The sequence below is a fragment of the Mauremys mutica genome, chromosome 14 (assembly GCF_020497125.1).
Source record: "Mauremys mutica isolate MM-2020 ecotype Southern chromosome 14, ASM2049712v1, whole genome shotgun sequence".
NCBI classification, from domain to species: Eukaryota; Metazoa; Chordata; order Testudines; family Geoemydidae; genus Mauremys; species Mauremys mutica.
Genome location: NC_059085.1, coordinates 8,154,469 through 8,171,453, shown reverse-complemented (window position 1 = coordinate 8,171,453; position 16,985 = coordinate 8,154,469). Strand labels below are relative to the sequence as shown.

General features: G+C 37.9%; 1 protein-coding gene across 9 annotated transcripts in view; it reads right to left on the bottom strand.

Annotated features, from left to right (window-relative positions):
* The window catches only part of CNOT1 (CCR4-NOT transcription complex subunit 1), a 105,760-nt gene that overhangs the window by 77,568 nt on the left and 11,207 nt on the right, over positions 1-16,985 (bottom strand). For all 9 annotated transcript variants that reach the window (XM_044986940.1, XM_044986944.1, XM_044986942.1 and 6 more), the window contains exons 2-7: positions 14,428-14,700; positions 3,643-3,750; positions 2,743-2,841; positions 1,338-1,406; positions 1,174-1,228; positions 561-764 (exon numbers count right to left, since the gene is read on the bottom strand). In XM_044986940.1, coding sequence (XP_044842875.1) covers positions 561-764; positions 1,174-1,228; positions 1,338-1,406; positions 2,743-2,841; positions 3,643-3,750; positions 14,428-14,529 — 637 coding nt within the window. In that variant the 5' untranslated portion in view covers positions 14,530-14,700. The remainder of the gene's footprint in view (positions 1-560; positions 765-1,173; positions 1,229-1,337; positions 1,407-2,742; positions 2,842-3,642; positions 3,751-14,427; positions 14,701-16,985) is intronic.

Below are 16,985 nucleotides of genomic sequence, written 5' to 3'. Positions count from 1 at the left end.
AAGTTCATATACAAAATTATGTTCCCTGAAAGTTCCCGGATCTTCTGTATTCTAGGACTTGCAGCAACAGACACTGATTTAGTGTAAATATTATGAAGCCTTAACTATATCCCATCAATCCAGTTTCCCCTCATTTAGCATTCTGAAAAATTCTCTGTTTTAGAAAGATCATGTACTAAGGATGTTTAAAGCTACAAAAAGAAAAAATATACAAAAAATGAACTTTTGCAACAGGACAGAAGTTCTCCACTATCTAAAGCCTGTTCATTTGGGTATTCCTAGAGGTAGGCTGCATACCCCTCAAATTCTGCAGATTCTTTTTAGTATAGTGCAATAGTATGTTACCACATAGTTGGAATCTTCTTTCCAGGGGTATTTCAAACCAGCATGATTAAGTGGTACACTGCAACAGAGTACTTGTTCTCAGTGGATTTAGCCTCATGAAACCTTATGCATGAAGCATCCTATTACACCACCACACTGCTGCCACTGGAACAACAGGCTGCTGGTACATTTTGACAGGCATTCAAACAGGCTTTGAGTGGTGATGTTCTACTTACCTCTACGTAATGTTTTGAGGAAAGCGTCAATCTGTTCCTGTCCAACCCCAAAGGCTCCTTTCTGCCCAAAAAGGAGATGGGAGAGGAGGAGGTGCAGGACCTCTATTGCAATATCTTGGAAGCCACCTTCTTGATTTCCACTGACGTCTGCGTCAATGTAAGAACGCAGCAGATCTGGAAGTTTCTGTTTGATAAACTGGGCAGCTGTAAGAAGAGATGAGAGGCTATAGTTAAAGTCTGAAAGTTACTTTAAAAATTTACCTTAGTCCAAGACTTAATCTGGTTCTGTTGGTCATCCATTGCTCTGGGCATATTTAACACAGTGCACACCACCTGAACAGTTATCTACCATTGACAGACAATATCCTTTTCATGCTCGGTACCCCTCAGCCCCACTTTTAGTAGGCAAGACAGACTTTGCAGTATGTCTGGAACAGACATGGCTATAGTGAATCAGAACTGGGGAAATGGGGGAGGAACAACTCCTGCTCTAGTGCCTACTGATTTCAACTGCAGATGGCAAATGCAAGTAACCCAGACCCTAAAACACTGTCAGGATTGTTCTTAAATTAGACACGTCTTTGCTGTAGTATTTTGCAAACTCCTCACTTACCAAAACCTCGTAGATCTGAGCTGAAGGAGTTCAGTAAAGCAAGACCAAAAATCACCTGTGAACAAATGAGAGGAAAGTAAGAACCTATCATGCATTTAATTTCAGTCAAGCTTTGTACTGTACAAACGTAACCAGCTAGTTTGGGAAACAAAATGTTTACCCACCTCTTGAACTTTGCTTAATTTGATAACTTTACTCAGCTGGGCAAATAAATGGGGTGAAGGCTTTAGACTCTGAAACAGAATAAAGTATGAATTATTTATACGGATGGTCTAGCTTGTAGTGTGAAAGACAGCCTGGAGGTTTTATTTGCACGACAGGGAAATTTATTTGCAGGAAGGGAATACATTTTGCAGTAGACTAGCTCACAAAGCCTGAACAGGGCAGTCAAAAAAAAAAAACAAGCAAAACCTGCCATTTTCGGGAGTTAATATCAAGGTGACCCATGCTTGGTAGAAAGTTTAAATCCACACATACTTCTCACAAGTTACACTAGTTCAGTTACTAAACTGTTGTTCTCAGGACCTCCCCCATGTCAACATAAAAAATATAGAAGCACTAGGGACCTATTTTGTATTTTGATTGTTTTGAGGTCTAAACACAAAATGTTCAAAAAATCACAAAAGTTTAACACCATTAAACCAGCTTACTTTAATCAAGAGAAAGGCCCTTTCTAAAGTGGCTTGGACACTACTACAGTGCTTCTGTGAAAATGGTAAAGTAAGATGAGCAGTATGAGAATAAAGTTAGATACAGCAGACAGTGCAATCCCAGACTTCCACATGAACAACAAGCATTAGCTAATATCACATGAGGGAATAAAGTTTAGACTCAACGTTAGGATTTATAAAGAAAGGTTTAAACTCAGTAAATATTTTTTCATGACAGTAGAGGTACGAGTCTTGCTTGGTTTTAAGTATTCCCATCAAATCTTTGCAATCCAAACATTGCTGTATTATGGAATGCGTAAGAACCTGAAATTGACTAAATTTAAATTTATTGTGGAAGCTTGAGTGAAGTACAGGGAGTGACAATAGATAAGGAGAGTAAGACTATTCAGTTTTTAAAATTCTTGGTACTAGAAAAGACAAGAGTTTGTTTTAAGAGATTAAATCTCAGTAAATACAAATTCAGAGGGTATAAACAACTATAAAAAAAAAGCAAGGCCAGTGAGGATTTCAGGCAACAAAGGAAGCATGCCATGTCCTACTCTAGTTAAAGATCCTGTTCTTGAAGCTAAAAAACTGTCCTCAATCCTTCTGCACTAGCACCCTTTTAATCCATCAAAGTCTAGAAAATAGCAGCTCCTGAAGGTAAAAGTAGATAATTTCCTTCCTATAGGTTAATCCATTTCCCCTCCAACTCTAGCAAAACCTCTGTCACACTTCTCATGCTGGATTTTTAGTCTGCCAGTGCAGTTACACACTGAATGAATGCTACTGCCTTGTTTGACAAGTTTTCCTGTTTAAAAAGCCATTTTAAACATAACTCATTGAAAACATTCTACATAATTCCACAATAGAGACTTATTTTTCCATGACTGATCCTTTTAAAACAGGGTATACAAACCTTCTGATAGTGCAATGGATTGTCAATGGCGTAGGACAGCGTCGAGATAAAGTTTGGCTTTGTAATCAGCGACGCACACTCCTGGATCAGAAACTGAGTCTGAAAAGAACAAGGTAACTGTAAATCTGCTATTGCATCGACATATTGCATCTGTATTTAAGTTATCACTTTACTTTTCACTCCACAGCCATAGTAGCAATAACCCAGTCAGATTTTAGAGTGCCTCAGATTTTGAATTCAGTATTCTGTACCAAGAAACATGTAAGGGGACAGACCAGTGTCCATCAGAATTTGACTGTTTCCTTGTCATTAAAGTTTAGGTTTTAATATTTGCCAGACTACACAAGCTAACCAAACATGTTTTTCAGGCACCTGGCAAAGTAAACTATGTGGAAGTCTGATACTTTATTTCATTTGTCTTAGGCTCCTACAGATGTTAGCATAGATAGTGTCTGTATGCACAACAAATAGGAGCATAGTACGCTAAATTAGGCAATGGTTCTCAAGAGATTTTAGGAAAGAATGGAGGTTAAGTCAGGAAATAGGTGTGCCCCAAAAGTCTAAGTAGTTTGGAAGTGTGTAAAATAGTTGCTCATTGTATTACTAAGCTTTAAAATGGTAAAGGATGTTTTAAGAAGGTACTGCCTGGGGCCAAAAAAAGAGTGGGGCCAGCACACTTTAGTAGCAGGTTTTCTAAGTCAGTTCTTTAAAAGAGAGAGACAAGCTCTCAGTTATTCCACTTTCTCACTAGTTTAGAGAGCCAACAAAAGGAGTTGTAATTCAAAAACCATGCATGGATATTTTCCACCAATTAACCGAAGACTATAACCTGTATCCTGCCTTTGTGCTTAAAATGGCCTGAGAGCTTTGCAATAAGCCAATTAAAAGTGCAGAATTTACCTGATGGAAATCTTTGCCACTGCTTTTACCATCGCCACTGAAATCCACGTGCGAGAATAGACAGCGTAGTAAATGCCTGTCTGCCTCGGGACCGTGCCGATTCACAATCTGAAAGACCAAGAACAAACCATCTAGAAAACATCCAACAATTTTGATGGAAAGTTGTCAGACACACTGATGGGGAACCAGAACTTTGGTTACTGTAGTAATTTCACTACTTTGTACAACAGAACACTCAAGTTCAAATAGAAGGCACTGAGGATCCAAGAGTTTAGTAATTAATTCTCAATACCCTGTGAAGTAAGGGTTAACCCCATTTGGAGATGGAAAGACAGAATCAAAGCAGTAAAATATGACAGGAACAGATCTCTTAACTCCAAGTTGTAGTCTTTGATCATGCTTCTGCCCACATTAAGGCAACTTGTTTGTTTTTGAGGAAGGAACCAGTACATAAGGGAATTCCCAGGGTGGATAATAATGATTTTTTTGATAAAATGCTTTAAGGGGGGAATCTAAAGACAGGTTTAATTAAGATATCTTTGAGCTATAACGTATCTCATCATGGAATAGGGATTATAAATTCTACAGTATGAGAATATTCATGTAATGGTTAAGAAGAGTTTTGTAAATGAGTTCCAACAGTTCACGATTAGGGACCCAAATTTATGGGGTTCCAGGGGCTTCTGTATAGATTTAGGTTAATCTTTCCATCTACCCAATGGGACTCAGTATCTTCTAGACTGAGCACTATCAGAGATGCTTAGTTTTGCAGTTCTCAAACTGCAAATTTGTCTTTTCAGAGACAACATGCTTGTTAACAGCAAAAATGTTTTAAATAAACTATAGAGGTGAGAAATAATAGACCTCAACCCTATTGTTCCTCTGCAAATTTGTGTACCCAGTCAATCCCTTACCTCTCTCTAAAAGTGCAGTTTCAAAAAGTTCAGTGAATAGAAGATAGTTGGGGGGCGGAATAGATCTGGACAAGGAGAAGAAGTCTGGAGATAAACGTGAGAAGGGAGGGACAGGCAGTAGAAACAAAAGTGAAACTTTTTGAGCAGCATATTCCAAAGTCTTGAAGTCTGAGTGTAGCCTTCATTGATTTGAGATCTACCATACCATTCTCACTTGAAAGGAAAACCTATAATGGCAGCAGGCTGTAAAAGAGACCCAGTTTGGGAATATTTTAATGAAGTTCCTCTACCTGTGGGTAAGACAGGCATGTGTTCAAAATGCAAACAGTGCAAGAAATGCAAGGCCTGGTTGCCTGAATGAAACATCATGAGAAGTGTTCCTTCTCAGGAGGAAGCTGAATTAAAGACGATGAAAGGAACATGTCTTAACATGCAGGATCTTCAGGTTGGTAAACTTTTTTATTTCATACTTTTCTTAAGGACTGCCTGCTTTCCTTCTGGACTATTCTTGAATTCTCATGTTTGAGCAAAAAAAAGTATAGTTGTTACTCTGTGATACTATCATTTTAGATGCAGTTGTGAAAAATAAACAGGCAGATCTTTTTACAATTTCACCTTTAAAGTAGTACTGAATGTCAGTGAATGCAATGAGTAATACTAAATGAGTAGTATAGTAATAATTCAATAACTGCATTGACTTATTTTGTTTAGGAGAATCCATCCTCAACATACAGGATTCTGAAGACTATGCACCTTCAAGGTCATCATTATTTTCTATAGTTTCAGAATTATCCGCCAATAATAGTGTTTCAGTCACATCATGTATGTCACATAGCCACAGTATATCACCTGTGGCAAAAAGAAAAAATCTCCATCATCCGGAAACCACAGATAAGTTTGTGATAAGAACCAACAGATTACAAAAAGAGGCAATTGATGAAAAAATTGCCTAGTTTATGCAACAAACTCTCCTTTCCGTATGACTGAGAACCCACACTTCATTAACATGGTTCAGTCATTAAGACCAGGATACAGTCCACCCAACAGAGCAGATGTCACAAACAAATTGCTGGATAAAGTGTATGAAATAGAAATTGAGCAATGTGCAAAAGCTCTAGAGGGTGAAATCGTTAACCTGACTCTTGATGGGTGGAGCAAGGTCCACAATGATCCTATTGTATGTGCTTGTGTGACTACAGAAGAGAATGTCTTCCTTACAGAAACAAGAGATACATCAGGAAATGCACAAAGCACAATACTTACAAGTAGCAACAGGAAAAGCCTTAAACTGTGGGGAGGGGGAAAGAATGCAAATGTCTAGTACGCAGCTTGGTCACAGACAGACAATGTTGCAAATGTATCCAAGATGAGAAAAAATTTAGAAGAGTTGCCCAAGCTAACATATGGTTGCAGTGCTCATTAGATGCACCTCCTAGCCCAAGACTTCAGAATACTGCCAGAAATAAAGGCTAATGTTGCTGAAATTGCAAAATACTTCTGTAACAACCACTCTGCAGCAGCTGCTCTGAAAAAAGTGGGAGGAACCAAGCTAACTCTCCCACAAGACGTGCGATGGAACTCAGTAGTGGACTGTTTTGAACACTATATCAAGAACTGGCCTGATGTGATGACAGTTTGTGAACAAAATCGTGGGGAAAAAAAATAGATGGCACTGTCACAGCCCAAGTTCTCAACACTGGGCTTCAGAGAAACGTTGAACACACGCTGAGTACCCTGAAGCCTATTTCTGTAGCCTTGAACAAAATGCAGGGAAATAGCTGTTTTATTGCTGATGCTGTTGACATTTGGAAGGAACTGAGTGAGATCTTAAAAAGAGAAATATGCAATGACAATTAAATGACAAGCATTAAAAGAACAAATTGGACAAGCACTATCTCCAGTTCATTTTCTTGCAAATATTCCAATACTCGGTACCAGGGTCAAACCTTAACTGCTGAAGAAGAGGAGTTTGCTAGATGTCCATGTCCTAGCCATCATCCCTCTATAATGCCAACTATAATAAACTTCAGAGCTAAGAGTGAACCATTCAAGAAATATGCTGATGAACATATTGAATATATGCCATTCAAGAAATATGCTGATGTTTCAAAGAAAGTCACACCAGTGAACTGGTGGAAGTCACTTAAGCACCTGGATTCAGAGACTGTAGAAGTGATAATCTCACTTTTAACAGCAGTAGCTTCTTCTGCCAGTGTAGAAAGAATATTTTCTTCCTTTGGACTAATTCATTCCAAATTGAGAAATTGTTTGGGACCTGAAAAAGCAGGAAAGCTTGTTTTTCTTTTCCAGATTATGAACAAACAGGAAAATGAAGGTAAAGATGACCGAGTTAGCTGCAAAAGCCAATATTTTGTGTTTCTCATGTTGATCTAGCTGACAGTCAATTTAATTTTTAGGGTTTTGTTTTTTTTAAATATTTCATTTAATTATTTGAGTTAAACAATTTTAACAAAATTGAATGTTTAATTTAAAATTTAATTTAAAAACTTGAATGTTTAAATTCAAAAATTCATATGCTTGTTTTGTTAAAATAATATGTTTGCTGTTGAAGAAAAAAATCCAGAATACATAATGTTTTAAATAAAACAATTTAAATGTCTGGTGTTGTTCTCCTCCCAATACAGCATGGCAAGAAAATCCTCCAAATATTAATGATTAACCTGTCGAATTGGAGATAGTTCACCATCCAATGACTTTGTAAACATCTGCTTCAATTACTTATTTGGTTATTTCATTTACCAAAATCATTCATTTTCTGATTATAGCTGTAAAACTAATCTGAAAAGTTTCTAAAATAAATCACTTAAAAATGTATAGTGTGAAATCTACATCTAAATATGAAACCTACATCTATCTCTGAGTTGTGAAGAATATGTATTAAGGTTATAACAACCAACAAGAATGCACTTTTATGTAGAAATCCATGATTAAATCGAGCCTTCTTGACTAGTGATTTAAATCACGATTTAAAATCAAATCCACCCTGGGAATTCCCTTAACATCCTAATGTGCCTATTTAGTTATCCTGATGCCACTAACCTGCACTGTGCCAAGTGACAGTTATGAAAGCCAAGCTGGTGTGAGCAGTGTTTCAGCTCCAACACATGGGAGAATCCCTACAGTTATCTAGACAGTCTGCAGAACTGAAAAGTGTTCTGGCACTTATTCTGTCAGATACCAACACAGAAAACTCAAAAGATTATTGTTTTACAAATTATTTAACTGAACTTCTGACAGTCAGTGACCCACTTAAATTGCAACAAAGAGTCCTGTGGCACCTTAAAGACTAACAGATGTATTGGAGCATAAGCTTTCGTGGGTGAATACCCACTTCGTCAGACGAAGCTTATGCTCCAATACATCTGTTAGTCTTTAAGGTGCCACAAGACTCTGTTGCTTTTTTACAGATCCAGACTAACACGACTACCCCTCTGATACTTGCCACTTAAATTGGAATGTTTTATCTAGTAGCATGCTTAGAGCCAGATTTGACCTGGTTTGACCGTTAACACTAGGAGGTCCCCAACCTGTGACAGTGCACTAGTACTGCAATTTTTATTTGGAAAAAGGGGGGAAAAAATCAGGGTAAAGGGAGTATACAAGAGGGCAAGGAAATATAGTAAGAGTCTTAACTCCAGGAAGTGCTAAAGTGAGTTTTTGACTCATTAAGATAGGATGCCAAGATTATAGGCCATTTTGAAAGTAAACAAGCATCAGATCTTTGACATGTCCTTCAGTCTAGTCCACTATTTTTCTTGCTATAGTTCTTAGAATTGTGGAAATACTCATTCAGCATGGTCTTTTGCACATCCTGTTTTAAATAGCTTAGTTTAAACTAACTTGGGAATTAGCTTTATTCTGTGTTATATAGATATCTAAAAGCACAGGGTAAAGAGGAATCTTGGGGATTCGGCTCTCACATCCCATAAAACTGCAGCTGTCTTGACACCTGTTCAAGCTTCTAGCCTCTTCCCCTCAGCAGTCATACAGAAGGACAGTTCTTTAGTGTCAACTCTGACCTAGCACTAGTAGCGATATACTGAGCTCCATAAAGCCAGCATGCTGCACCACATCCTTCTGATCACAAGCCCTTCTGGATTCACTATCACTACCCACCCATATCCATGGTGTTGAACTACACACAGACTGGAACAAGTTACCAGTGCCCCATTGTTTTCCCTACTACCTTAATAAACCCCTACATACTAGGGTTTTCTGTAATCGGAGTTAGTCTCTCACTGATCAGCAAGCTTTTCAGCATAGATTTTAATATCAGACAGCTGTGGCAGAGGTCTCTGCAACAACATTTTCCCCTCCAGTATTAATCCATTTATACCTAAACTGAAGAATTAAAACTAGTTTGTCAAAAGGCACAGCATCAATAGTTCATTCATCATAATCAATTCATTAGCTACTTTGCAATAGGTCTCCTAGCCATCACAGCGACTTAGTAAGGTTGTGGTATGTGGGCTTTAAAGCCCACCTTACTCTTGTCTTGTGTTTCTAAGTTCTTGGCTACTAAACAGCTCAAGTCCAGGCCCTTGCTGTTTTAACTACCTTGAGCTCCTTTTACACATAATTTGTTACTTATTGCTACTTATAACTATTTCCTTCCCCAAGTTTAAATAACGTTGCAATTTTTTTTTTAGAGTCACCTGCCCCATTACAAGCCTAGTCAGTAATAGAATGAGCAGAATCTGCCACCACCATCACCCTGTCATCACCTCCAAGCACTAAATTATGAAACAGAAATAGTGTATAAATACATTTCAGTAGTCTAGCCTGTTTCCACGGTCTATTTCCTTACCCTCCCATTTTACTTATTTCCACATGCTTCTCTTTTAATAAGTTTCTTTGTTTATGCAATAGGAAAGAGTAGTACACCCATCTATTTGAGAGTAATTACCCCACTCCATGACCGTGAGGGCCTCCCAGCAGGTCATGCTCACACAGGAGAATTAGAAGTCCAGATGTGTTTACAGTACACCAAAAGCCTCAGATGAATTGCTGAGAGTGAATTGGTCAATCCATGCTTCAGAATGCATCCAAATCACTTAAGTATTGGTATTCAGACATAGCTACCATGCCTCTGTCCCAGACTTTTGAAGGCAGTTACTATCCCCTGGCTCTTCAGTGTGCTATACCAAATAAGTCTGTGGACTCAACTGAGTTACTAAAAAGGTAGGAAAAGCCAATGAGTATCCATATTAAAGCCACCATTACAACTGCACCACTATACTAACTAGCATCCATGAACTGACATAACATGAGAATTAGTCTGTTCTCTCATTTTGAAGTTGTATTTCCTACTGTGAGGTACATTTCTGTGCAGGGTAAAGGAAAATTTATTCTCCTTTCTCCCCCGTGTCAGCCTATGGAGAGAAGAACTCTGACTTAAATGCATTTAGTACCTTTCAACCAAGACTACAGTCACTTAAATTTTCCCTCAAGGAAGAATTTAGAATAATTGCCAGTTTGGGTCAATGATTCCTGTTACAGGACAATTTATAGTAGAGTCAGTCTACTTGTTCATACAGCGAACTTACAAAAACAAAAAACCACTGTATACATCAAGTATCTGCCTCGCTGCCAGTGGCAAGTTCACTACTGCCTTCTCAGCAACATAGGTTAGAGTAGAGCTTTATTTTGTAGCATCTTATTTTTATTGCTGAACTATTTGCATATCTAGGTAGATGTATAAATCAGACTACAGATGGATTTTCAGGAAAAGAGGTGGGCATTGTTTAAGTAACAGCAACATTTAAGTTGGGTGAATTTGAAGGAAGTTATATGAAACATTAAGATTATTACAATCACTTTTTTGGGCAAAATCCAAATATTTAACACTACAGGTATGTTCTAGGAGCCAGCTATCCCAGAGACAATTATCACAGACACATTCAATAGTTCAAGGGCTTTCCTTTGTGGCATGCAGCTTGAAAAATTAAAATTTATCTGCATTAGAAATATGAAAATGTGGTGCTACCAATCATATCAATTAAACAGGTGGTGTTGTCTATGGTGGAACCTTAAAAACCACTTGATGAATATTTAAGTACATGAAAGACAGGCCCCCCTAGATAAAAATCAAAGTTTTAGACTAGCAGCAACTTCGCAAGCTTTTGTGTTTTCAAAGTCACCACTGTAGTTTATTGTGCAGTGCAGAAGTGTTTTGACAACTGACCCTATTTGAATATTGTCATACTCACTTTTCTTCAGGAGCATGATAGTGTTTGCTGATAACATTTATCATAACATATTTGTGCGTCTTATGAGAAAACTGAGTATATCAAGAGAAATTTTCCTTTTGTAGATCAATATAACACCACCTTGTTCCTCTAACTCAGTGGATCTCAATTTCCCATATCAAGGTCTCCCATCTAGCTGGGACCCCCTTCCCTTTAACAATACTGGCCGGGCAGCCAGGAACACCTTATACCTGACTGCAACCTCAGACAGACCCTGTGCTCTAGATTTCAGCTTTCAGAGACATGTTCAGGAAGCCTCAACATAAGTTTCCAGTTTTCAAGACAAAAAGTCTTAAGAAAGTTTCTTGTGTTATCAAATGGCATCATAAAGACATGTTAAAGCTCAAAAGTAGAAAGGCTACCCATTGCTTAAGAACTGCTAAAGTTATGTTTGTGAAGACATTTGTGTTGCATAATACAACAGCTGCAAGAGACAGAACAAACAGGTTAAAATCTGTATTACAGAACACTTTAGGTAACCAGTTTTGAATATAAGAAAAAAACCAGATACAATAATGTACTTTTCAAATATCCTCTACACATTTAGATGTAGCTGCTAAGTGAGATAACTAGATAACTTCCTAGGTCTTAATACCAAGTTTACCAAGCAGCATATTACAAGATTAAAAAATTGCTAAACCATGTGGCTGTAGCTACCCTCTACTGTATTGAAGGAAACAGGTGTTGAACACTCACATCTGTACGTAATGCTAAATTAGTTTGTGTTGAATATTGGATCTCACAGGAGTTAGGATTTCAAGACTAGATTTTCAAGTAGAATGTTCATAGCCACCAATAAACTGGAATCTACATAATCCAGACAACTCCTGTACAATGGTTCACTACCCCACCACAATCCAAATCTTAGACTCTCCAGTCAAACATCAGACGCATTCAAAACAAAGTGAACTGTAGGTCAATTTAGAGGCAGATTATCCACATCGCCTCAACGGCTTTGTCCATTTAAGACCTTCCCCCCACCCCCCCTTCGGCCACACACACACACACAAATGATTTTCATGAGAGATTTGTAAGAAGTTAAGTACACCTCTACCTCAATATAATGCTGTCATCAAGAGCAAAAAAAAAGCTTACCACGTTATAGGTGTAACTGCGTTATATCGAACTTGCTTTGATCCGCCAGAGTGTGCAGCCCCGCCCCCTCAGGCACTGCTTTATCGCATTATATCTGAATTTGTGTTACATCAGGTCACGTTATATCGGGTACAGGTATATAAAGAATGCCAGAGTAAACAGTCTGCTAATGGGTTTAGTGTCATAAAACAAGTTTGTTGGCAAGTCAAGAATTGATCTGAAGAGTTCTTGAAGAGTGATTAAAACGGAACAGGAGTACTTGTGGCACTTTAGAGACTAAAATTTATTTGAGCATAAACTTTTGTGGGCTACAGCCCACTTCATCAGATGCATAAATCTGTTAGTCTCTAAGGTGCCACAAGTACTCCTGTTCTTTTTGTGGATACAGACTAACACGGTTGCTACTCTGAAATCTGATTAAAATGGGTCTCTAATTTTATGGAGTCCAGCTAGACTAGAAATTATAGGCAACTGCCAGGTCTGCTTCAGTTGAGGTTCAAGGATTTAATCTTTAGTGAGAAATCAACATGAAAGCCATTTGACTGAAAGTGTTTTATCCACTAGTTACAAGATTATTGTAGCTAAAAGCTACAAAATATTCAGTTTACCTTGTTCATGATAGTATTCTAAATTAAGTTTCACTGAACCCCCTACGTAGCCACTCTTGAAGAGAAATCCTGATCAAGGAGCAGAAATAATTTAAGATCATTAAAAAAAATTCATGACAAAATTTGGAGGGGTTATCAGAAACTGAAGTTTGCCAATTTCAAAATAGTTAAGTTGATAACATTCTGCATGTCAATAGAACTATTCCCCTGTAGTGATGTAAACCAGAACAGTACTGTGCTACTGCATAAAAATCAGAAATGGAGAGAGATTAAATAAAGTTGTCCCATAGAAATTTGGAAGTGTAAGTTGCGGATTAGAAGATTAGATTTAAAAGTGTTTAACAGCCTAAGATTTACGTTTAAATGAATCTGACATCTTTAAGGAGCTTCACTGGAAAGGTAAGTAATATCCTGGGCTAAATAAGTTAGAGGCAAGATACAGGTTTTTTATTTCGTTTTTTCTAAAGAGAGAGTAGACTTTCTACATTAACCCTTATGCAAATAGCCATTAGACAAACTGAGAAACAGCCCTATTTGTTAGGATCTATCGGCAAGAGCAGTAGTAGCAAGGAAGATGTAAGATTTGTACCCTAGGTGTTTCTGAAAGCCAGTTCCAATATCAGTTTTCATTTGCTCAGATTTACTAAAGCCATTCCATTTCAGCCAATGGCCAAGACATAATCAGATTCAAATGAAAACCAAGTACTTATCTAAAAAAGCTTCCTTAAATATTTGCACTAAAAGTGTGAAAACATTTTAGTTTACTGCTCAAAAAAGGTACTATGCTGACAGACCTGGGGGGGAAAAAAAATGAAGTTTTCCACAAAAGCAGGACTTCACAGAAGGCAACAGTGCCCACTAGGCTTTGCCACTGTGTCTCAACCCGGACTTAGAATGTCCCCTCTACAGGTGACAGGTTAGTTCTGTCTCCACACTCAATCCTTTGATTTTCTGTTGAATTGCTCAACTGGCTGACTAGTGCAGACTGATGTGGTCATCTGCCTGCTGGGAATTGAACTAACTAAACTGGTTTCATACAAGTCTGGAAGACCAGTTGCTTTAGGTGAACCAGTTCCAGAAACTGGTTCACTAACATGTGTTCCCTCCTCAGCAATCCACTGTGGACAAGGCTTTTCAGCCCAAGGGCTCCCTTTATAATAGAACACTATGAACTCAAGAAATAGCCTGAAATCTTAACAAATGTCAAAACATTTTTAAAAAAAAATGTTAAGACAGGGAAGCTTAAAATCTCCAGTTATCGGCAACCCAGAACCAGAAAGTAAACTTGAGTTATTTTTCATGTTACACAAGCATCCAACAGTTAGATAATTAAAAGGACTAACATTTTAAATACTTCTAACTTTCCTTGTATCTTACAATTTTAAATGTAAAGGAGTGTTTAGATTTTGCCAGGAAATTGAACAGTGACTCTAGAATTAGTTACCATCTTTTATTGCATCCAAGGTTTCAGGGAAACATTTTAAACAGGAAGTGTCAGGCAAGTAGCCTTGTAAGTCAACAATGGTACATAAACTTAAGGGTCTTGATATGAAGGAATTTAGGTAGAATTATTTGTGTAGTAGATTCTCTCAAGAGAAGCTGTTAGAGCAACTAATCAGTGGCTATAAAAAAAGTGAAGTTAATAACAGACTCTGCTGACAGCTGGAGGCCATTGCCTTATCACTGAGTGAAAGTTCCAATGAGACTTCTTTCCAAGAAGGTTAAAGCTACAATTCTGGATCCTGGGGGTGGGGGGGCCATGGAGGTTAGTAAATATGTAGAAATATACTATGAACGCTGTGAGGTACAACTCAAAAAAGGGAGAGAGACTCCATTTTATGCTTCCATCCTTCCATTCCAAGTTTCCTTTGCAGCACACTCTTCTGTTAGTTTACTTACATGCTGTATTTCCTGCTGGCTGGCTCGGTAGTTTTTCTTGGTTAAATTGTCCACCAGGTAGCTGATTTGAGACAAGGCCAGCGAGAGCGAGTCAAGATTCATTGCTGGTTGGGGCGGAAGCAGGCGGCCGAGCCCGGCGCAAAATCACCATTATTCCCCTTTAGTCACCTCAGAGACAGGTTAATTTTTTTTCCCAATTAGCCTATATCTGTTCTGTGCTATTTCTTCAGCTCTTCTTTCCAAGTGGTCTTATTCTGTTCTGAAACATGGCACCTAAAAGACAAAATAGCATTGCATTAGATTCAATTTGTGTTAGTTTACAAATATCTTCCAGAGATTTCTGAAATTCACTTAAGTCCATCATTGAAACTGGTATAGTATTTAACTAGCCTTGTAAGTTTCACAGAGTTTCTGAATCACTTCAAGTGTACATGTTTTTCAAAACTCTAGGAAGCTTAAAAACAAAAATGCAGGAAAACTTTGTAGGTATTTCTATTAAAACCAGAGTTGGGAAAAATATATTTTCCTGCAGTGATGGAAGTTCGGCATTATGACAGCACAAGAACCAGAAGACAATTTGGTTTTGTCCAAGAGGAGTGAAATGCAAAATAAATGGTGAAAAAGAATCAGTTACCAGGTTTTACAGTCTGAGGTACTGGTAACAAGGAATTTTATGATCTCTTGATAGCTTCCCTTTAATGTAAAGACGTAGCATAATATATGGAACACGATCTAAACAATTTCTCATAGTAGCCTATGTACATGTGCCAATAGAGTGTAGTGTCCACAGAAGGAAGTTCTGTTACAGATTTTCTCCCAACCCAACCTTGTTTATGCAGCTCTCCAGCAACCTTTGAAGAAAAAAAAAAAAAGCTCAAAACAGACAAAAGGGACACTGCAGATATTTCAACAACTATCTGTCAGCAATGCTAGAGACAAGGGGAATGAGATAAATAACACGAGATACCAGAGAGCAAGAACCAGTGGTCAATCATTCCAAGCTTCAGACACAAGTTTGAAGGACAATTCACTATTTGAAAGTTTTTGCAGTGTGCAATCTTACTTTGCCATATAGATCACACCAAGCAATTGTAAACAGTAAATACAAGGATCTGCAATAACCTAACCCTAACATTTTATATAAACCAGCTTTCCAACCACAAAAGCAAACCATGACAGCTTAACAAGTTACTATGACAGTATGAAATCTTACTTAATATGAAATCTGGCTTGTCAAGTTAAGGATTGCCAGTGGGGTAAAATTGCATCCCAAAACAAGAATATATACTGAAGAATCTAGCTCTTTAAGACAAATAGGAAATTGAAAGCTATATTGATAAAAGACATTACTCAATAAGCATCATTCTAGCTTGAGAGTCACTGTATTGAAATGCCATCTGTCCAAAGTACACAAAAAAGAAGTCAAGTTGGCAACTTGCCAGGAATCTGAAGACTTCACCTTATTCAGAGTAAATATATTGCCACAAGGTACTGAGGAATATACTCTGACCAATGTGATCATACATGCTGGGACATGTTTCCATGAGCTATGTTTCAGCACCAAGAGGGCAGACACAGGGTGAATGTTAGTATTCTGACTCCCATACTTGTAGCGACTCAATTTAGGAAGTTTTTCTGCCACACAAGAATTAAAGTTGGATTCAACAAAAATTATGACAATAAGCAACAATATCAACAAAGCTGAAAAAGCTGTGCTCTTCACCTCTGCCATCTCAAATTTAATCAAAAAATTTCCCACATTTATATAAAGGAATCTCTTCCCCTTCAATTAGGATTACAAGTTACACCTCTACCCTGATATAACGCTGTCCTCAGGAGCCAAAAAAAAATCTTACCGCATTATAGGTGAAACCGCTTTATATTGAACTTGCTTTGATCCACTGGAGTGCACAGCCCTCACTCTCGGAGTGCTGCTTTACCGCGTTATATCCGAATTTGATACAACGTGACCAGATATAACACGGGGAAGCAGTGTACGATGTTTATTTGACATTGGCTTTATGCTTGGAGTGGGAGTACACATGGTTAGGCATTTTGTGCTTCTCTGGTATCACAGATAGCTGACACTCCAAAGGACTTGACCAGGTGATAGTTTTAGTCATAGAAGCAGCCCATTTGCTCCTGGGGCACAATTAGCTAGCTAACAACTGTCCATCAAAATGTAAGTTAGTCTTCCATACCGAAGAAGCATGTCAGCTTCTTCTCAATTATGCCTAAAATTAAAGGGGTTGATTACATTTCACAAAAAATGTTAGGTTTTGTATTCAACAGATCAGGTTTTGGTATTCTGGTAAAAGCTTAATTGGACTAGCTAACTAGAGGGGAAAAAATGTGTAAGTTCTTTATCAACCTACACTGTTGGATTTTTAAAACTACTCTTCTGCTGTATTAGAAAAGCTCACATTTTTACTGCTGCCTTATGCTACAAAAATAAATATTGCTGAAGCCTGTGTGTATGACCCAATTGCCACCATTTATGTGGGGGGAGGGAGAAGAGCTCAGAAGTTGGGAGGAAACACTCCCTAGAATTAAAAGAC